General features: G+C 38.4%; 1 protein-coding gene across 3 annotated transcripts in view; it reads left to right on the plus strand.

Annotated features, from left to right (window-relative positions):
• Nucleotides 1-22,790, plus strand: part of veph1 (ventricular zone expressed PH domain-containing 1) — a 124,502-nt gene that overhangs the window by 93,923 nt on the left and 7,789 nt on the right. For all 3 annotated transcript variants that reach the window (XM_058752122.1, XM_058752120.1, XM_058752121.1), the window contains 2 exons: nt 11,530-11,647; nt 18,818-18,954. In XM_058752122.1, the coding sequence (XP_058608105.1) occupies nt 11,530-11,647; nt 18,818-18,954 (255 nt within the window). The remainder of the gene's footprint in view (nt 1-11,529; nt 11,648-18,817; nt 18,955-22,790) is intronic.

Consider the following 22,790-nt stretch of genomic DNA (forward strand, 5'->3'; position numbering starts at 1 on the left):
GGATGCGGGAGAATAAAATGATTCGCGGGACTCCTGCAAAATAGAAATTATCTAAACATAAACATATAAATTGTTATTTATCTGTTGCACAAAAGCAAAAATAACAACTGATATTAACATTAAAATGATTAACATGCGTTAACATTAGACATTGTGAAAGATTCATTGTGCATATGTTCATTTTGTTATAACAGAGCTTTATGAGATCGCAATGAACTGAGATGTCAGCTTTTAGTTTTAATAAAAGAAGCGCTGGTCGTTTTCTGCCATGCTAAACCATGCACGCAGCAGCCCGTGCCATGCTTGCTTTTCTGTTAAAATTAACAGAATGTTGATGCTTAGCCTAAATAACAAATAATTTATCGGGAGTGTTTATGCTGGGATGTTGTGGAGCTTCGATGTACTGCAAAAAAATCTATATAGATTACTTTTATGCAGGCTTTTGTGGGCGGGAGCGGTACAAAACATGAATGTCGAGGGCAGGAGCGGGACCAGATAAGATATATATCTGCAGGAGTCGGTGGGCGCGGGACAGAATCTTGCGAGAGCGGGACTGAAAAATCCATCCCGTGCAGGTTTCTACATCAAAGTATCGCGAGAACGATTCGAAAGCATACGGAGCGTCTGTTCTCTGTAGCTCTCACGGTGCTTTGATGTCATACAGTGATCGGTCTGCGTGCGCAGTGCCGCTGCATTAGATGACGTCGTATACGTTTAAAGCCGGCGTAAGAAAGCAAAACCATGATGGAGGCAGAGGATGAAACCTCTTCCAGAATTCTTTCTGCACCTTCACGTTTTGAATCCCAACTGCCGGGAAAACATGACTAAACATGACTGAAACGGTATGCAAAGTAACATAGCACTTTATTTTATTTCAGAAAGTATTTTTTCTACTCATTTTGATGAACATTTGACTATTATATTCATGTGCAAGTTCAGGGCTTTGGTACTTTAAAGTTTCATGGTTAAAGGTACTTCAAATATACACCGTGTATGTGTATGCTCTTGAAATAAAAGTTTATAAAAATGTGATGCATTGTTTTTGTTAATATGACTCATCATATAAAGTCTCTTTTAAGGGTATAATCAACTATTTTCCATTGTCTAGTCTTTAATAAGCAAACAAAACTGTAGTATCGAATCGCAACAGTGACTGCTAAGATGTGTGGGTTTTTTTTTTTAAATTGTGACAGTCTGTATATTAAGTGTATCATTCAGCTTTTCCCATGGTCTAGACTCTAGAGTTAAAAACAAAAAACAAAAATCACAACACACACAGCAATATCGAATTGCAATACTTGTAGAATCGAAATTCTTCAAAAAAATCGCAATACATACCGTATCGGCACCCAAGTATTGTGATAGCATCGAATCAGGAGGTAGGTGTATCATCCCATCCCTAGTTCCAAACCCATAAGACCTTCGTTCATCTTCAGAACACAAAATAAGTTATTTTTGATGAAATCCGAGAGCTTTCTGACCTTGCATAGACAGCAACACAACTACCACATTCAAGGTCCAAAAAAGTAGTTAGGACATCATTAAAATAGCCCATGTGACATCAGTGGTTCAACTGTAATTTTTTGAAGTTACAAAAATGTAACTGATAATGAACGTGGATTTGCGCAGCTTGTTAGTGAACCACAGCTCTGTTTGGTAAATGCAGCTCCATGTGAAATCACGCACATGATGGAAATTACCGCTGATTACAGAACCGGCTTTACTGACAAGATGCGTATTAAATATCGCATGCGATATATCGTGCAGCCCTAATAACAACTAGCACAAGTAATCTTACTCATCAGAACGAGATCCTCCACTGGATCAAGCTGTGCATCGCGTCTGAGGTAAATTCTGGGTTATTCCTCTCAGCGTGACTTCCAAAAAAACAAAAAGTATCTTAGATGAACTTGATAAATCTTCACACTTAGTTTACAGAGGTGATGTGGGTGTTTACATATTTGAGCGTCTCACGTGAATGTTTATCATTTGAATATGCGGCTGCTATATATCATGTACATCATCGGTGAGGAGGGAATCCAGATGGACCAGGGGAAGGTAACAGCAGTTTCCGAATGGCCAACCCCTCAAACTGTGAAGGAACTCCAAAGATTCCTTGGATTTGCCAATTTCTATCGCCGTTTCATTAAGAATTTCAGTCTGCTCACAGCCCCACTCCCCACCCTGCTCCAAGGGAAGTCCAAGTCCCTGTCACTCACCAGATTCCCCCACAGATCCGGAACCTATTCTCCCTCCAGCCCTAATAGTCAACCCCATCGTCTGGGACCTAGATAAGGACATCAGAGCCACCACCCTCACAGAACCTACTCCGCTGGGAGGCCCAGAAGGGAAGACATTCGTCCCATCTTCCCAACGGCAGTCCCTTCTGGGCTCAGTTCACTCTGTACCGGGCTCTGGACATCCAGGCAGCCAGCGGACCATCTCGCTCCTCCAAGCTCGGTACTGGTGGCCCAGTATGTCCCGTGATGTCACCAGGTACGTCCGCAGTTGCTCAGTCTGTGCCACGTCTTCCACTCCCCGTCACCTACCTGTGGGCAAGCTTGTACCTCTCCCCATTCCACGTAGACCATGGTCCCACCATGGAATTGATTTTGTAACCGACCTTCCAGAATCCGATGGGAACACCTGCATCCTTGTGGTGGTAGACCACTTCTCTAAGGGATGTAAGCTAATTCCTCTCCCCGGCTTGCCCACTGCACTAGAAACAGCTGAACACCTGTTTCACAACATTTTCAGAAATTTCGGAATACCCGAGGATATTGTGTCAGGCCACAATTCATATCCCACGTCTGGAAAACCTTCTTTCGCTTGTTAGGAGTCACAGTGAGTCTATCTTCTGGTTAACATCCTCAGACAAACGGCCAGACCGAGCGGAAGATCCAAGAACTCGGACGGTACCTCCGGGCATACTGTCAAGAAGATCAGTACAGCTGGAGCTGTTTCCTCCCGTGGGCCGAGTATGCACAAAATTCCCTCCGTCAGAACACAACCGGCCTAACACCGTTCCAGTGCATACTCGGCTACCAACCACCGCTCTTCCCGTGGACGGGAGAGCCATCAGAGGTTCCAGCTGTAGACCACTGGTTCCGAGTGAGCGAGAGAGTGTGGGACTCAGCGCACATCCACCTGCAACGGGCAGTGCGGAGACATAAAGCCTTCGCGGACTGTGGTTGTCCACCCGTGATCTGCGACTCCGCCTGCCCTGTAAGAAGCTGAGTCCCCGCTACATTGGTCCGTTCAAGATCCAGAGGCAGATCAACAAAGTCACATACCAGCTCCCAACTACCCCCCCAGGGTTGGGATTCCCAAGCTTCCTGGTTCCCGTTCTGCGATCACCCTGCAAACAGAGGATTCAGTCACTCTCCGCAAAAGCCCCATTGGACTATCTCATTCACCAAGTTACTCACCTCAGACTCACGTCATATTCCATCCCCAGTTCCAGTCAATAAATATCATTGTCTTTCACTTACCCTTGGTTCACGTCTCTGTTTGTGACAATAGGCTTATCAGGAGCAACTATATTATTACATTAGCAATCACCAATATTGCCCACGTGATTTTATAACATAGATGCCCACATGCTTTGCATGTATTATCATACAATACAAAAACAACATTTTATAACTGAGAAACTAAATTATTATTGTTAAGCTTATTATAAACATGTTTGAGCAGGTATTTGCAAACAGAGTAGGCTACTTCACAGTAAAGATTGGTCTAAACTTTCTTAGACATTACTTTTATATCATTGATATATAAAATCATTTATAGAACATATAACTATCCTCACGTCGTGCAACATTTAAATGCAATGAACATATTTCAAAATGTTGCACTCGATTTCACACATTTTATTTTGGAGTTATAGTTTGGGAAAAGTTCACCTAATAAATGCGTTCAACTTTGTCACAACAACACATTATCGAATGCCAATAAGAAACATTACTTACTCGGTATAAAATGTCTCCTCCTCCGCCGGCTCCAGCTCGCTCGCGTTCTGTTTGTGAGGTAAACAAAGCTTTTTCCTCTCAGCACGTCTTCTGGGGGTAAATACAACTCTTTTTCCTCTCAGCGCGTTTCTGAGGTAAATACAAGGCTTATTCCTCACAGCGTGTTCTTCCAAAACTGAAAAGTATCTGAGATGAACGCGTTGCTGCTTTGTTTATGGTGGTGTGGCCGTTTACATGCCGCGTGGCTCGCGTGGAGATTTGTAATAACAAAAGCGCGAGCAGCACGTGGGCGTGACCTAATTAGAGATAATGTCCTTGGTTTCATACGGATTACTTTATCACAAAATATTTGTTTTCGGTAAGACTTACTTCATTTAACAGTAGACATGTCAAGCTTTCTATAGATATATTTCTCATGTCTCTGTGTGGAGTATTTGCTGAGTTACAGTTCATTGTAATGACGTGTTTCAAAAAGCAGTTCGCGGAGACGGAGAATACAGAGAGCGCACCCTGTTTGTTTTCTTTATTCTTCAAAAGCACAAAGTTTAGTTGTTATTATGAGTGTATACAAATAAAAGTAGACCCCTTACAGATTCGAATGGTGTATTGCTCTTATCTGTACGATCAAAAATGGCAGAGTAATTCAAGCTCATTTCGACCTTATCAGGAAAATCTGCCTAAAAACGCGTATACGCGTTTGTCGACCCCAGAGGGTTAAATTTATTGAGATGCAAATTAACTATAAAAAAAAAAAATGGCTAAAAAATAATCAAGATATGTTTTGGGTCTTTTTCAGCTAGTCATGGATCACATGGCTTCGTTTGCACTTCTGTACAAATTGCATGCTAATGTTGTTATGTGTCATCCATTTGGTATGGTAGTTTGCAACAGCTAAATATATTCGGAATTATGTGAAAATGTAATGCATTGAGTTCACAAAATATGCTATCAAATATAAGTGAACCACACACTTTCCAGCTAGCCATCTGAATGATGTTGCTATACGATGTCGCTTATATAAGCAGTTACACCATTGGTGGAGCCAGAAGTTGACACACTGGGCCACTCAAATAGAGATGTTTTCATAGCATTATAGAGAGACAGTGTTTACACTCTTGTGGGAAATCAACCTAATAAATGGCTACTTAAAGTTGTCTCTGCACATTAAACTGAGATAGGCAAAAGTATTTTACCATCCAAACAATGACACACATCAGTTTTAACCACCATTTACAGTCAATTTGTCAAGTGTTCTGCTGATTGTGGGATTTTGAGAGAATCTGAAAGTCTACATGTGCAAATACGTCACCAGCACATGGCCTGTCTACAATCTAATATATATTTATACTGATGCAGATGTCTGTTCCTCCTTTTAACATCTCTAGCTTTCATCCAACCATGACAAACAGCCATAGCTGAGATTTTGCCTTAGACAAATGTTCAACGAGACATATTTATTGTTCAAAGGTAACACAATCCTCAAAATTAATTATGTGAAATATTACCATTAGTTGGGGATTGGCCCATCAACAATATGCAGAATTATTAACAAGACAAAGTCTGAATAGGAAAATGCATTAACAACGTTTGAGTAGTGTGATTTACCAACACATTGAACAAACACTGGGTCAAATATATTAGCATAAGCCATATTATTAAGAGACAATTCTGCAGTAAAATATCATAATATTTGTATGGATGTACAACCTTTGACAATATGAAACATGAAACATATCCTTTGAAGTATGGTCATTTATTTATTTATTTATTTATTTATTTATTTATTGCTATCCTAATTATGCATTATTTATATGGTTTGTTACATTGTTACTTGCATTTACCATAGTTTTTCCCAGCTGCAACCCGAACAGACCTGCTGGCATGGTTGGGTTTGAACTCAAAGAGTGTGCAGAGTGCAGTGGGCTTTTTAGTAATTAAAAAATAAAGTTAAAAAATTAGGAATAAAAACACTGAATCAACAAGGCAGGACAGGACCAGGCAACACAGTAACATTAGACGAGTTAAACAAAAGAGGACCGGTGGGATAAACTAGAAGGGCGCAGTTAAGATTAAAGATAGGAGAACAAATGGCATATAGAAACAAACAGAAGTCATGTGCTCACACAAAACATGACAATATGAAAGCACGTGGCCAATGAAAAGCTTCACAAGCCATGTGCTGCACCAAACATGGCAACACGAGCACCCAGCCAATGAAAACCAGGTGCTCAACAAAAACAAAAGGCCTGACAAGCAACATAGACTCATTGGAAAATACATGCCTCTATATAAATTTCTGCAAAACTGAAAAAACGTACCTATATGTATGAATCACTGCTGTTTCCAGTTGAATTGAACACTAGAGGTAGTAAAACAAAGTATGATTTACAGGTACAGAGTTCACACAATTGCTTGCAGAATATTATGTTATGACTTCAAAACAATTTTAATATCCTGCACGATTTTAAAATTGATACTTATGAACGTTGTCATCACATATACAGCTTCAAAAGCACACGTTTTCTAATTCAGTAGATTTGCTCAGTAGCTCACGCTACGACGGCATTGTACTTGAGAGATGAAGAGCTCAGGTATAAACCCCGTGAGACTACGGTTCGACAAAACCGCTCAAATCCACATGGGAAAGTGAAAATAGCACAGTTGCATAAACAAATATGTTTTTATATGTAACCCTGGAGCACAAAACCAGTCATAAGAAGCAAGGGTATATTTGTAGCAATAGCCAAAAATACATTGTATGGGTCAAAATGATACATTTTTATTTATGCCAAAAATCATTAGGATATTAAGTAAAGATCATGTTCCATGAAGATATTTTGTAAATTCCTACCCTAAATGTATCAAAACTTATTTTTGATTAGTAATACGTGTTGCTAAGAACTTCATTTGGACAACTGAATATTTTCTCAATATTTTGATTTTTTTTTTGCACCCTCAGATTCCAGATTTTCAAATAGTTGTATCTCGGCCAAATATTGTCATATCCTAACAAACCATACATCAATGGAAAGCATCAGTTTTCAGATGATGTATAAATCTCAATTTCAAAAAAATGACCCTTATGACTGGTTTTGTGGTCCAGGGTCACGTATCACTTTTGCATTTGTTAACATTATAGGGTAGGTTTAGGGTTGGGTTTGGTGTAGGGGATATTTCCAACACGATAGAGCATTAACCTTTAGAAACAATCCCGGATTTTTTAATTCTGAACAGCCACAATACGTACCTCAAGCAGCGTAATAAAAACGCAGGAATACGTGCCTGTACCAACGTACTGTATTAAAAATGTCACGTATTGAACGTGTGTTTTAGCGCCACTCCCTGGACATTTCACTTTAAAACTGCCGCAAAATGTGCAGTAAGGTACATAATAACGGTGTTGCAGAAATGTATTTAGAGGCATATATTTTCAATGAGCCTGGGTTGCTGACAAGAGTACACAGCAAAGGAATGAACACTCAACATGTGTACTTACAACAAAAATAAAACATGCAGTAACAATGAACCAATCCGAACGAAATAGGAGATCCAAATACCATGCTTAATACTCATAAGACGAGAAGTTGCACAGGCAGGGCTCAGTAGATGGATGGACCAGGAAGGCTCCGGAAGATCAGGGACCCCGGATAATGGCCAGGGCTAGAGCAGAGTCTGGAGCCCAACCAAAAGTGACAGATCCTTGAAACCTGCAACCTAATTTTGAGTTAACCATCAGTTCAAGGCCACTACCTTAGAGTGAATGATTTGGGCAAATCCTCTTCAGCTCAGATTTTTGGAGCCCAGCTTTTAATAAGGAACATAAACCACAGCACAAATATCCCTTACCAGACTCCACATGTGAGAACATGTAAACATTCACACACATGGCTCTCATTTAGATCTATGTACTTGACTCATCTGTAAAAAATACATCAGATGCAATTTGTGCTATTTGAAAGGTTTTCATGGCACAAATAATCAAATGCACATTACATTTCTTGCTCGATTCTTACACTGATTTAGTTGGCGTGAAATAAGTGATGGCAGAGCAATAGTAAGATGACTCGACTGTTCTTGCCAGAGATTTTGTCCGCGGGGGTTCGATAATGACCTGCATCAATCTACAGACAAGCAAAAAGATAAATTTAAACATAAGATGTATGATGGATGGTCTTTCGTCTGCCTTTGCCTTCAACTCAACGAAATAAAAGCTCTCAATTGTGATAGTCACTCACAGGATAGGTGAAAATTAAACTCTTCTCTATCCCTTGTGTCAGACTACTCTTAGGTCTGAACAACTTGTATCATGTAGTTCTAATGGAAGTTGTTAGGGCTTGAAACAGGTTTCTTGAAGCGGTTTCTTTTCTAACAAATTTGGTGCTGTTCTATTGTCAGGGGAAGTTGGCTTTACTGTGTCTCCCACCTTAATCTAAGTAATGTGCTGCCATGTTGAATGAGATGGTGAAAACTCTTTCCATTCATCTTTCTGAGCCTCAGGTCTGAGAAAGCTGGAATGAATGATGACCTGGTTTTATTTGCTTGAGGTGAAACTGTGTGTAATGCAGAAAGTAGAAAATCAGACCTTAATGGAATAGTTCCCCAGAGCTCGAAGAAAATAATAAAAAGTCTCTGTATTAATAAAGCTTTATCATTTTAAAGGGATAGCTCACCCAAAATTGAAAATTCTGTCATCACTTACTGATCTGTATGACTCATCTGCAGAACACAAAAAATATTTTGAAGAATGTTGGTTTTGTTTGTCATTGACTTCCATTATAGGAAAAAAATACTTTTTCTCAAAATATCTTTTATTTTCCACAGAAGGATTTCATGCATACCTTTGTGTGATTTAAGTAGTTTGATTAACTGCAATTTCTCTCCCTCATGTTGCTCCAAACCATCTTTGTAATGATGACGAAACCTGAGAGGTTTCTGTCCCTCCACTGAAAGACCATTCAACCAAAATTTCATCAAAAGTCATCGTAAAAGTAATCCATATGAAGTCTTCTGCAAAGGCATGGTCACTTTATTTGATTTTTTTTTTTTTTTTTTTGAACAGTGATTTAAGCACATCAGATATGGTCAATGGCAGCTCTGCCATACTTGCTTAATGCACAAGAACAAATCTTTTTTTCTTTCACAGTGATCTGTCATGTTTCATTAAAAACATCTTCATCTGTGTTTCACTGATGAATGAATTTCACATGGGTTTGGAACGACATGAGGGAGATTAATAGATGTCAGAATTTTCATTTCTATATGAACTATCCCTTTAAGGGTGGAGGCAATGCACAAGCCAGTGATTGTAATTTCTTGGAAAGGACTTCTGAAAAATCTTTGTTTTTCTCCCAACTCTTGTGATCATCCATTTCCAGAATACCTCAACGCAGTATAATACTCACTTCACTTATTTTGATATCTGTAAAAACAGATAATTTTCAAATATCATTGGTTGTCTTCATTTTGGCAAACTGCTCTTCCTAAAGGCCACACACCCTCACATCCATTGGAAATTCTAGTCATCAAGCACATTTAGATGTTGACTCTCATTGTTCATTGGTGTCTAGCTGTGCTGTTGACTCTCTAATACGTAAAGTAAATCCCGGATTGTCATTACGCAGTTGTTTCAGTCCATTGACAGCCTTCCACAAAGACTCGAGACAGATTTTAGGATAACTAGATCAAAAGTCTGTCCTGCTTAAAGACTTTTAACCCCATTAAACATCCTCCATTAGTCTTGAGTGGCTAACCACAGCTTATCACAACACATTCAAAGCTATCTTGTGGTTTACTACTTTCCACAGTGCAAGTCTTCACATTTAAATCAATATAGTGTACGTGTTAGCCCTGTTCCAAAGACTAGTAAGTATCACTGTTACTATTTACAGTGGGGCAAAAAAGTATTTAGTCAGCCACCAATTGTGCAAGTTCTCCCACTTAAAAAGATGAGAGAGGCCTGTAATTTTCATCATAGGTATACCTCAGATATGAGAGACAAAATGAGAAAAAAAAATCCAGAAAATCACACTGTAGGATTTTTAAAGAATTAATTGGTAAATTCCTCGGTAAAATAAGTATTTGGTCACCTACAAGCAAGCAAGATTTCTGGCTCTCACAGACCTGTAACTTCTTCTTTAAGAGGCTTCTCTGTCCTCCACTCGTTACCTGTATTAATGGCATCTGTTTGAACTCGTGATCAGTATAAAAGACACCTGTCCACAACCTCAAACAGTCCAACTCCAAACTCCACCATGGCCAAGACCAAAGAGCTGTCAAAGGACACCAGAAACAAACCTGCAGACCTTGTAGACCTGCACCAGGCTGGGAAGACTGAATCTGCAATAGGTAAGCAGCTTGGTGTGAAGAAATCAACCGTGGGAGCAATTATTAGAAAATGGAAGACATACAAGACCACTGATAATCTCCCTCGATCTGGGGCTCCACACAAGATCTCACCCCGTGGGGTCAAAATGATCACAAGAACTGTGAGCAAAAATCCCAGAACCACACGGGGGACCTAGTGAATGACCTGCAGAGAGCTGGGACCGTGTAAACGAAAGAATGAATGGGGCCATGTATCGTGAGATTTTGAGCGAAAATCTCCTTCCATCAGCAAGGGCATTGAAGATGAAATGTGGCTGGGTCTTTCAGCATGACAATGATCCCAAACACACCGCCCGGGCAACGAAGGAGTGGCTTCATAAGAAGCATTTCAAGGTCCTGGAGTGGCCTAACCAGTCTCCAGATCTCAACCCCATCGAAAATCTTTGGAGGGAGTTGAAAGTCCGTGTTGCCCAGCGACAGCCCCAAAACATTACTGCTCTAGAGGAGATCTGCATGGAGGAATGGGCCAAAATACCAGCAACAGTGTGTGAAAACCTTGTGAAGACTTACAGAAAACATTTGACCTCTGTCATTGCCAACAAAGGGTATATAACAAAGTATTGAGATGAAATTTTGTTATTGACCAAATACTTATTTTCCACCATAATTTGCAAATAAATTCTTTAAAAATCCTACAATGTGATTTTCTGGATTTTTTTTTCTCATTTTGTCTCTCATAGTTGAGGTAAACCTATGATGAAAATTACAGGCCTCTCTCATCTTTTTAAGTGGGACAACTTGCACAATTGGTGGCTGACTAAATACTTTTTTGCCCCACTGTACATGCGCAAGGTAGCACTTTTGTCATAAATGTTTTAGCCATTTTGCTAGCTTCAGCTAGACTTTGCTTCTCTCCAATATTTTGCCCTTAAGAGATATCTCAGCAAACCATACCCACAGTAACTGGCAGACAGAGAGCGCCTCAAAGTCTTTCGATTGGCAAAACAATAGTGTGTTGCTGTCTTACTTTTTTGGTGATTACAGAATCTCAAGTGATAACAGAAAGAGGTTTGATGTCTCAGGACACATATTTCAACAATGTCTATGCTATTCCATTAAAATGTGCAAAAGAAATGTGGCGGCTAATGACCATTTCTCTTGTGTGTCATCTTCAGTGCTGTGGAGTAGCTTCATCTGCTAAATTTCATCACTCCTTCTCTGAATTCACTCTCAGGATGTGGACAGTTTGCAGATGTATCTGGAGGAGGTTCGTTTCTTTGACCTGTTCAGCTACAGTGAAGAGGAGGGTAGCTGGCTATGTTTCATGTGCAGTAACCCCGAGAAAGCCACAGGTAAATGAGATTTGCTTCTTGTTGGTCTTCTATAAACATACGCACACAATAAATGACTCAAACCTGTGACAATATACCAAGGTTATTCGGTTGCAAATAACCAAACTTAGTTCCTGTTGTGTGAGAGAAGAAATGGTGAGTTTTTTAAATGAATAAATAATTATTTATAATTATTTTAAATGAATACATAATTATTTGTTCACAGCTTGGGCTGATCTGGTTCTTGAATTGAACTCACTAACTCGATCCGGTCACAGCTGTTAACAGCTCACTAGAGGGCAAGATTATCAGTAAATAACAGTCATGATTTTAAAAGAGTTCCAGTTGATCCTTCTCTGACGTTAATTATTAGCAGCTACATGATTTTGCAAAAGCACATCAGGACTCCAGATGTCACATACAGCTTCAGTCCTCTGTTATGATTGCTGAAATCTGCTTTCCATGAGGAGAAGAAAGAAACAAAAAATAGAGAAGGTGGTTTGTCTCGTTTCTGTAGCTGAGATAGTTTACATCAGTCCAGCATTAGCATGTTCATCATTTAGACAAAGAGGCTTCTGATCCCATTCAAGTGCATCCAGAATTGCTGTTGCTTTGTTTTGAATCTTCTCCAGATACACAGATGTGCTTTTTCCACAAGAACCAATTACATACAATGGAGAAGGTTTTCGCCTCTGGCCTGAATGTTTACCAAAAACAATGAAACATATTGTAAATTGGTGCACATGGAGCATAGCTATTTCATCTGAGATCATTTATAGGCATTTGAATCACTAAAAACAAGAAAGTCTCAGGTCTCAGCATTGATATTGCTGAAACACGCCATCATTTTCCATGTGTGTAACAGAGCTTCTGCATTGCTGTCGGTGCAGTTTGCGTAGTAAGGTCTAAAACAATGTGATCCTGTAAAATAATAGCTTCATTGCTTCATAAGTTTCATCAGAAGGTCAGTGTAGTTTGACTAGCTTCACCAGCTAAGATTTGTGTGACTACTAGCTAATTAAAATCAATACAATGCAAAACTATTTTTCACAATGATATGTAATCAATTGAAATTTTGTTAAATGGAAGTTTACTTAATCTATTGATATAATTTTTGTTTGTCATAACTAATCTGGAAATTTGTATAGAGACCAACACAAACGGGTGCATTTCCGGTACAGTGACGTAACTTGCTGCAACGTTGGAGAAATTAACTAGCTTCTCATGACTGTTTCCCAAAACCACAGTAACATGTTCACCCCTCCATTGTTTGAACCACATTGGTTAAACAATATACAGTAGGACTGTTCAGTCAGTAGCCGATTTTGCACATTAACCTTGCTAAATTGTCACAAAATTGGCAGATTAATGCTACCGGTAATGTTACAACTTCTCATCCCAGAAAACTGCTAATTTACCAGCACTTCTAATATTTTATGCTCAGTAGTACTTCTAGGCTTTGGGTCTTTACTCTGGTTTTTGGTTGTTACTCTTCATGTTTTTCTACTTTGAATATTTTACACCCCCGGAGCGGGATGTTAAAATTGTTCACTGCTGTTTGGTGGAGTATTGGATTGCTACAGTACATGAAATTTTTATGCCGTCACTTTACTTCAGAAAGCAAATGTTTAGGCCACAAAGAGACACTTTAAGGAGACAGGAAATGTTTTTATATACCACTATCCAGCAGCCAAGGTGGGAATAAAAGACTCATTGAAACCTCAATAGCAAGAGCCGCTCATTAAACAAGGGTTGTAGCACACATTCTACCTCCTTTCTACTTATTTGGAATGTGGGACAATTTCCATTAGCAGAGAGCTGTAATGATTCTTAATATGGCACTTTTCCACTGCCTGGTACGACTCGGCACGGATCAGTTCGGCTTGGTTTGCTTTTCCACTGCAGTTTAGTATCGCTTTAGAGTGGGGGGGATTATCCTTCACTGTTTATGCTGATTTAAATCTAGCGGGTCTGTTTTTGTTTTGTTTTTTAAATTGAAGAATGATTGAACATTACATAAATTCAACATGTAAATCCAGATACACAAAATAATCTAGCGGGTCTTTTGTGTCTCATGCCGCAAGTTAAATGACGCAGGCAGTGATGATTTTCTCCGCCCAATCAGTGATCAGCAGAATTTACACGTCACGTTTTGGTAGCGGTATGGTTCGCTTGGAATCTCGGCCGAGGTGGTACTAAAAAAAGTACCAGGTACCAGCTACTGTACCCAGTGGAAAAACCCCCAAAAGTGAGCCGTACTGAACCGTACCGTGCCGTACCATGCAGTGGAAAAGTGTCAATAGAGCGAGGTGAATGTTTATAGAAATAAGGACTTGGGGAAGGGTAAGCAAAGCTTGGACAGGCAGCACATACCTTGGCAGTGTTATGGTCTGACAGAAGTCTGGTGTGTCATCAGCTCATGAAGCACATTATGTGCTTTGAGAGTTCTCCAGAGTTCGCCTCCGACATTAATGAGAAATGCAAACAAGGGGGAGAGAATGCAGTGATACAGCTTCAAAACTACCAAAATGATGCTGCTTATCTTGCTGCAGAAATTTCACGAGGTGCATCTTTCTTTCACGGTCCTGTCTAATTTGTACATTTCAAAAACCTTTAATTGACATTTTAGTTTACGTAAGAAAACTGTGTAGAATTTATAAAACCCGAATTCTGGAAATGTTGGGACATTTTTTAAATTTGAATAAAATGAAAACTAAAAGACTTTCAAATCACATGAGCCAGTATTTTATTCACAATAGAACATAGAGAACATAACACATGTTTAAACTTTTTACAAATTTTACACTTTTATCCACTAAATGAGCTCATTTCTAATTTGATGCCTGCTACAGGTCTCAAAAAAGTTGGCACGGGGGCAACAAAGGGCTGAACAGTGCATAACATTATCAAAAGATTCAGAGAAACTGGAGAAATCTCTGTGCGTAAGGGACAAGGCCGAAGACCTTTGTTGGATGCCCGTGGTTTTCAGGCCCTCAGGTGACACTGCATCACTCATCGGCATGATTCTGTCATTGACATTACTAAATGGGCCCAGGAATACTTCCAGAAACCACTGTCGGTAAACACAATCCACCGTGCCATCTGCAGATGCCAACTAAAGCTCTATCATGCAAAAAAGGAAGCCATATGTGAACATGGTCCAGAAGCGCCATCGTGTCCTGTGGGCCAAGGTTCATTTAAAATGGGCTGTTACAAAGTGGAAAAGTGTTCTATGGTCAGACGAGTCCAAATTTGACATTGTTGTTGAAATCACGGACGCCGCCGTGTCCTCCGGGCTAAAGAGGAGGGAGACCTTCCAGCGTGTTATCAGCGTTCAGTTCAAAAGCCAGCATCTCTGATGGTATGGGGGTGCATATGTGCATACAGTATGGACAGCTTGCATGTTTTGGAAGGCACTATGAATGCTGAAAGGTATATAAAGGTTTTAGAGCAACATATGTTTCCCTTCAGACGACGTCTATTTCAGGGAAGGCCTTGTGTATTTCAGCAGGACAATGCAAAACCACATACTGCAGCTATTACAACAGCATGACTTCGTAGTAGAAGAGTCTGGGTGCTGGATTGGCGATCTGGATTGCAGTCCAGATCGTTCACCTATAGAGAACATTTGGCGCATCATTAAACGAAAAATACATCAAAGATGACCACAAACTCTTCAGCAGCTGGAAACCTATATCAGGCAAGAATGGGACCAAATTCCAACACCAATACTCCAGAAACTCATAACCTCGATGCCCAGACTTCTTCAGACTGTTTTGAAAAGAAGAGGAGATGCTACACCATGGTAAACATGCCCCCATCCCAACTATTTTGAGACCTGTATCAGGCATCAAATTTGAAATAATCTCATTTTGTGCATAAAATTTTAATATTTGAAATTAAAGACACCTAATATAAAGTGGTACCTAAATTGACCGAAATTTCCAAGGGGAACTTTAAATAGAAATACCCATTAAAACCAGAATTTAATCTGTAATGTTATAGCTAATTTTGTAAATGTACGGTATGTGTCTTATTTTGTAAAATGTTAAACCCAAATTATTTAAACTTCATGAACATATAGTGACCTTTTCACACACTCTCTCTCTCTCTCTCTCTCTCTCTCTCTATATATATATATATAACCTTTTCAAAGCCCCAGACAAACTCTTGAACCTTTATCTTATGTGTTGTTTTTGACATGGAGTTGGATGTACTCCAACTTTACTAAAATATGTGAAACTCTGTCCAGTAAATGCTATAGAAGTGAATCCACATTCTCAGCAGGAGTTGCTGGAATCCTGTCTGACTGTCAGAGCTTCTTTCTTTAGTTACTCTAAATCAACAGTAAAGTAGAACGCTGGCCAAAGCCAAGAGAAAAATCTATAACATACACCAACCAGCAGAAAAATAAACACAAGCCTTTCTTTCCATACAGTGACTAGCAATACCCTCATTGCATAAATTTACAATTGTAGGAGAACTGGAATAAACAATACTTACCTCAAAGGATATATTGATGTATTGGTAACATAGTGCTCCAAACCTCTTACTCAAACTCTTTTCCCATTGGCTGTTGTTGCTTTCTGTGCTACGTGTGAATTGGAACTGCCAAAATCCAGATTTCCAAATGGGCTGCATCCAAATTAGTATAATATACTGTTTACTGCAGGTTTGTACTTCGCTTGTGATGGGAGAGCACATTTGTGTGCGTCACAAACAGCTACAATGCTTTGGGACATTGTGTAATTTCATAAAGACAAAAATTCCTCTCAGGATCTATCTTGCTTTGGACTTACCGAGCATCAGTTTTGGCATCTGCTCTTATCATTGTGTATGTTTCACTTTCATGACCACAAACAAACTCATTTTTAAGTAAAGTATCATATACACAATAAAATAAAGTCAGAACAGAAATCATTCTAGTCAAACAAATGTAATGCAGACTACAGCACAGATGCTTTTAATATTCTGGGATTTACAAAACATACATTTTACATTTGTTTTGCTCATGTTCTCACACACATACAAGTTCTTTGATTCAAGCATGCCAGAGAGAGGCAGAGAGTAAAAAAATTCAAAGTAAAATGAAAAAGAATTCATTTGGATTTCATAATAGAGAATTATTATGTTGCTCATGGGATAAACACACATTAATTAATTTATCACTCATTACCAGCACTGTAATGTAGACATCTGCAGAAAGTTTTGGGTTGAAATAACCAGAACAACAATTATCTCCTCTAAGGCTTATCAGTTGTTTTGTCAGTTTAAGATTTGAAATTATGATTTTGGCTGTACCACTTCAAGTGTATCCGACACCCAATACATCATTGTTTTGATATAATCTGTTGAATTGGCGTTCAATGTGTTTTTTGTTTTATTTTACTAATTTTAATAACAGAACAACATTTTCAGAGGGTTAAGTGCCTTCTTTTACTGACAGTTTGTTAAAAAAGAAAATGACTTAATTTTTAAGACTTTCAGGCCCTGTTTTGTACCCTATTCCTAGAATGTGCCTTTTATATCCCAGAATTAAATTATTATACTAACCTAATTTAACCAAAAAACAAATGGCCCTTTTTTGTTTTCCAGGGAACTGAGGCAGGTCAAGGGCGATATTTTTTTTACCCTGGTGTTAATCAGCAATCCAGTGTTCTTTAATACACCATGGGCTTAACTTCTGCCAGTTGAGATCATAGTTAGGTGATTATCAGAGATCAGTCTTGCTTAATCTTAAGCGGGCTATCAAAGTGTTGCAGATTCTCATCTGTTTTCCTTTCTGAAAAAAAGGAAAACTCAGACAATGGGCTGCTTTGTACCATCCTGGAAGGGCTATAACACAGCTTCCTGTTTAACTGAAATAGACCCATGAGAGATCTGTGAAACGCTTTGTGTAGTTCAGACAGACCCTGCAAACACAGGCTGGAGACAAAATATTCACCGTGCCTGAAACCACACCAGATATTTCCACGTGGTGGTAAACACTGAGCAACACTCCTTTGTTCGTCTAATGAGAAAACTTCACCCTTAATTCTCTGTGTGTGTAAATAGCATGGAGTAGGTCCAGAAGAGGATGGCTGTGTGAGTGAAGAATATTGTTTTGTGTTGAGTGCTGAGTGACTGTTTCTATTTTCTTTGGGCAGAATGTAGCCCATTTTACACATGCTATCTTTCCTGGTAAATTACTGGCAAATCACTGGTAAATTACCCTTTAGAGGTAATGTGTGAACAGGACCTTTTCAGAAATACCAGTAAATCAGTTTTGGCTATTTTCAGGTATGAAATAACTGGTGCCATGCTATGTGTGAATAAAAAATAAGATTACTGGAATGACAGCACGTAAGGTCTGGACACGCTGACGGAAGAAGTCTGCTTTGGGTCAGTCATAAAGTTCTGACAGGCATAATGTTATTCCAGGCTGTTTGCAGTTTTTTAAATAGTTTTTTCTATTTAAATCTGTTATTTGGACATCTTTGATCATTGTGTTGCGGTTTCTACTCTAAAGCTGCCGCCGCCTTGTAGCAAATTAGCTCAAAAGGGAATGTCTATAAATAATGACAATTATTTATATCAACTGCCAGTAGTAACTGTAGCAGAATTAAATTCCCATCAACTAATCTCTTTGTCCAGCGAACGTTCAGTGCAATTTCATATCAACTCTAAGACAAGATATTTTCATGGCCACAGAAAATAACCTTCTTATAGTATTAATGCATTAGAGCATGTAGCTTGATTGGAATCGAAAAAGGGACATTAATTTACAAGGCAGAATCAGAAACTCATGTAATTTGTGCACAAGAATTTGATTGGTCCAAATGCTACATTCTCCAAAACACAGCATAATTCCTGATAACTGACATCACAGAGTTTACCAGTATTTCGGTGCTGATGTGTTGAATGGTCTCTTAATAGTAAAAAGCCAGAACACTATTTATTTTGTGAACAGCAGATTTTGTGTGTTTACCGGAAAAATCATTCTGGTAATTTTATGGTAATTTGCTGGCATTAGCCTACTCTGTGAAAGGGGCTAATGTTATAGGGCTTGTCCTATAAATTTCAATTCATCATTTACTCATCCTCATTTCATCAAAACATAAAAGCACAATTACAATAGTCCATACAACTTCTGTGGTTCTTCACTCTACTTTGACATTGTCTGACAATTTCATTTTTACTCTTTCTACTCAGTTGTTAACCAGGACGGCCAGCCACTCATTGAGGGGAAGCTGAAAGAGAAACAAGTGCGCTGGAAGTTCATCAAAAGGTGGAAAACACGTTATTTTACCCTCGCCGGCAACCAGCTTCTCTTTCGAAGAGGAAAATCAGTAAGTGTCTTATTCACAAGACCTCATAATGTATTATTTATGCATTCCTTACTGTCAAGACTCTTAAAAAAATCATTTACTCACCCTTATTTGCTGTGTAATATTTTTGTGGAAATGTGCATTCACTACCTTTCAAAAGTTTACAGTTTCCACAAAAGTATTAAGCAGCAAAAAACAATTTATTATTGTTTTTACTGTATTTTGATTTTTCTTTTTCTTTTTTAAATGCAGCCTTGGTGAGCATAGGACACTTTAAAAACATTTTTAAAATCTTAATTTTTCAAAACTTTATTCCAAACATATTCCATACAACTTGTGTGGTATGTTCCAGATCTTCAGAAGTCAAATGGTAGCCCTGTGGAAGAACCAAACCAGAATTTAAGCTGTTTGCTCAATCTTTCTTTTCATGCCACTATTAGACTTGTCACCAAAGTTTGACATCAATGCCAAATGCCGTTTTCTTTGCAAAGTAGCAAGTTTGAAAAACACAACGACAACTGAGAGCAATACTGATTATTAGTGAACTATGACTTAAATTTATGTCTGTTTCTCACACAAAGTTATTGTATTGCTTCCAAAAGCTATTGTATTGCTACCTCTGATCACTGGTCTGCTTTCAATATACTGAATAGAGCAGGGTGACCATAAATCTTATTTTGTGTTCCATGGAAGAAAATAAGTCATATGGGTTTAGAATGTCATGACAGTGAGTGAATGCAGAGAAAATGTCACTTTTTGCATGACTAATCATTTAATTCATTTGTTTTCAATCAAATCAAGTCCTCAGAAAAAAATGTTAGTTAGTGTATCATTCTAATTAGAGGTCAAATGCCCTCTTTTATTTTATTTTTTTTCTTGCATCTGCCTGTGAATCTTCACTGACTGCAAAAGATTACGAGCATGAAAAACAGTGTTCCTGAACTACCATGAGCAATTCTATAATCTAGTGACTAAAAAAAGTATTTTAGTTGTTAGATGTTTTATTTTAGGAGATAATGGCTCACTAGTACAACCCAAATTCCAGAAATGTTGGGCCCTTTTTTTTTAAATTTGAATAAAATGAAAACTAAAAGACTTTCAAATCACATGAGCCAATATTTTATTCACAATAGAACATAGAGAACATAACAAATGTTTAAACTGAGAAATTGTACACTTTTATCCACTAAATGAGCTCATTTCAAATTTGATGCCTGGTTTCAAAAAAGTTGGTATGGGGGCAACAAAGGGCTGAACATTTTGAAAAGATTCAGCTGGGAGAACATCTAGCAACTAATTAAGTTAATTGACATCAGGTCTGTAACATGATTAACTATAAAAGGGATGTCTTAGAAAGGCAGAGTCTCTCAGAAGTAAAGATGGGCAGAGGCTCTCCAGTCTGTGAAAGATTGCGTAAAAAGATTGTGGAATACTTTAAAAACAACGTTCTTCAACGTCAAATTGCAAAGGCTTTGCAAATCTCATCATCTACAGTGCATAATATCATCAAAAGATTCAGAGAAACTGGAGAAATCTCTGTGCGTAATGGACAAGGCCGAAGACCTTTGTTGGATGCCCCTCAGATGACACTGCATCACTCATCGGTATGATTCTGTCATTGACATATGGGCCCAGGAATACTTCCAGAAACCACTGCCAGTAAACACAATCCGCCGTGCCATCTGCAGAGGCCAACTAAAGCTCTATCATGCAAAAAGGAAGCCATATGTGAACATGGACCAGAAGCGCCGTCGCGTCCAATGGACTGTTTCAAAGTGGAAAAGTGTTCTATGATCAGACGAGTCCAAATCTGACTTTCTTGTTGGAAATCACGGACACCGTGTCCTCCGGGCTAAAGAGGAGGGAGAACTTCCAGCGTGTTATCAGCGTTCAGTTCAAAAGCCAGCATCTCTGATGGTATGGGGGTGCGTAAGTGCATACGATATGGGCAGCTTGCATGTTTTGGAAGGTACTATGAATGCTGAAAGGTGTATATAAAGGTTTTAGAGCAACATATGCTCCCCTGATACGACGTGTATTTCAGGAAAGGCCTTGTGTATTTCAGCAGGACAATGCAAAACCACATATTGCAGCTATTACAACAGCATGGCTTCGTAGTAGAAGAGTCTGGGTGCTGAATAGGCCTGCCTGCAGTCCAGATATTTCACCTATAGAGAACATTCGGCGCATCATTAAATGAAAAATATGTCAAAGACGACCACAAACTCTTCAGCAGCTGGAAACCTATATCAGGTAAGAATGGGACCAAATTCCAAAACCAATACTCTAGAAACTCATAGCCTTAATGCCCAGACGTCTTCAAACTGTTTTGTAAAGAAGAGGAGATGCTACACCATGGTAAACATGCCTCCATCCCAACTGTTTTGAGACCTGTAGCAGGCATCAAATTTGAAATGAGCTCATTTTGTGCATAAAATTGTAAAATTTCTTAGTTTAAACATTTGTTATGTTATCTATGTTCTATTGTGAATAAAGTATTGACTCATGTGATTTGAAAGTCTTAGTTTTCATTTTATTAAAATAAAAAAAAAAACGTCCCAACTTTTCCGGAATTCGGGTTGTAATTTTATTAGTCTAGCGCCCTGCTTTATGGAAGATGATCAGTTCTTTATAAAAATCCATCACTTAATCTTGAGATTCACCAAAACGTTGCCTTGAAGGGATATACTTCAACTAAATAAAACTAAAATGTCTTGTCAAAATCACTCTGTTGTGTTTAAACAAAGCAAAGACCCAGTTTACTATGTGTCCATATAACTTGGAGCCATTTAGGGTTGTGCAAAAGAGAATTCATAACAAAAACAATGACATACAAAGAGTGACTATAAAGCTAAGATCAGTCAGTCTCACAGTATTCTGACAGAAAGCCAGCAAAAGATTTTTTAGTAAAAATGGCTTCATTTGTCAGAGCTGTAAGCACATTAAATCTTGATTCCTTGTAAATCTTGATTTGGAAAAGCGATGCATTGCTACAGTCATTTTATTTTGCAAAGTCTTGACAGAGTCTTAATTTTATCAGGCATGACACAAGCTCTTTCAATATGATTTTGAGGACAATTTGGTCTCTTGTCACGGTATCTTGTTTTTATTATGCCTTTAATTTGCTTGCAGTTCTGTAGTTTTTCTTTCATTTTAATGTTCCTTATTCTCATCAGTGGACACAAACAACGATAATCCTCATTTTTGGCAAACTTTGTGCAGCGCCTCTTAAAAACAAGTTGAGAGACAGGCAGAACAATAGAGTAAGAGAACTGGAACCATCAAGAGAGGACACGCACGCTTTGATCCTCCAACCGAAAACCCCATAACCTAAACCCCATCCATTGTGTTTTGCCATCAGGGATTAGTAGTTGACTAGTCATCGCAAGATTGTATATTATTTAAACACACCGTAACCCTTGTGAAAATTATGAGTTTTACATTAAATCATGTTTTAACATGTAAAACGTTTGATGTGCTTTAAAGATGTACACTTATTTTGATGTGTTGACATACTAAAGCACATGTAAAGTACCTGATTATAATTTTAACTAGTTTGTTAATACATTTTAAAAATATACTAAACTGCAACTTCATCACAAATGTGTAATTATAAACATATTTAAACACACGACATACAAGTAAACAAAGATGACATTCAAGTATATTTTAGTTTACAATAAGTGCTTTTCAGTACATTTCGCAGTACACTTTAACTATATTTCAAAGACAATAGAAGTGATTATTAAATTACATATAAGATGTACTTAAAAGTCTTGTACTTTAAGTCCTACTTATGTGGGTCAAAAAAATCACTTAAATTCATTGACTGCATTTAGATGTCTTCATTTAAATTA

Source organism: Onychostoma macrolepis, chromosome 18, assembly GCF_012432095.1.
Source record: "Onychostoma macrolepis isolate SWU-2019 chromosome 18, ASM1243209v1, whole genome shotgun sequence".
Classification (NCBI taxonomy): domain Eukaryota; kingdom Metazoa; phylum Chordata; class Actinopteri; order Cypriniformes; family Cyprinidae; genus Onychostoma; species Onychostoma macrolepis.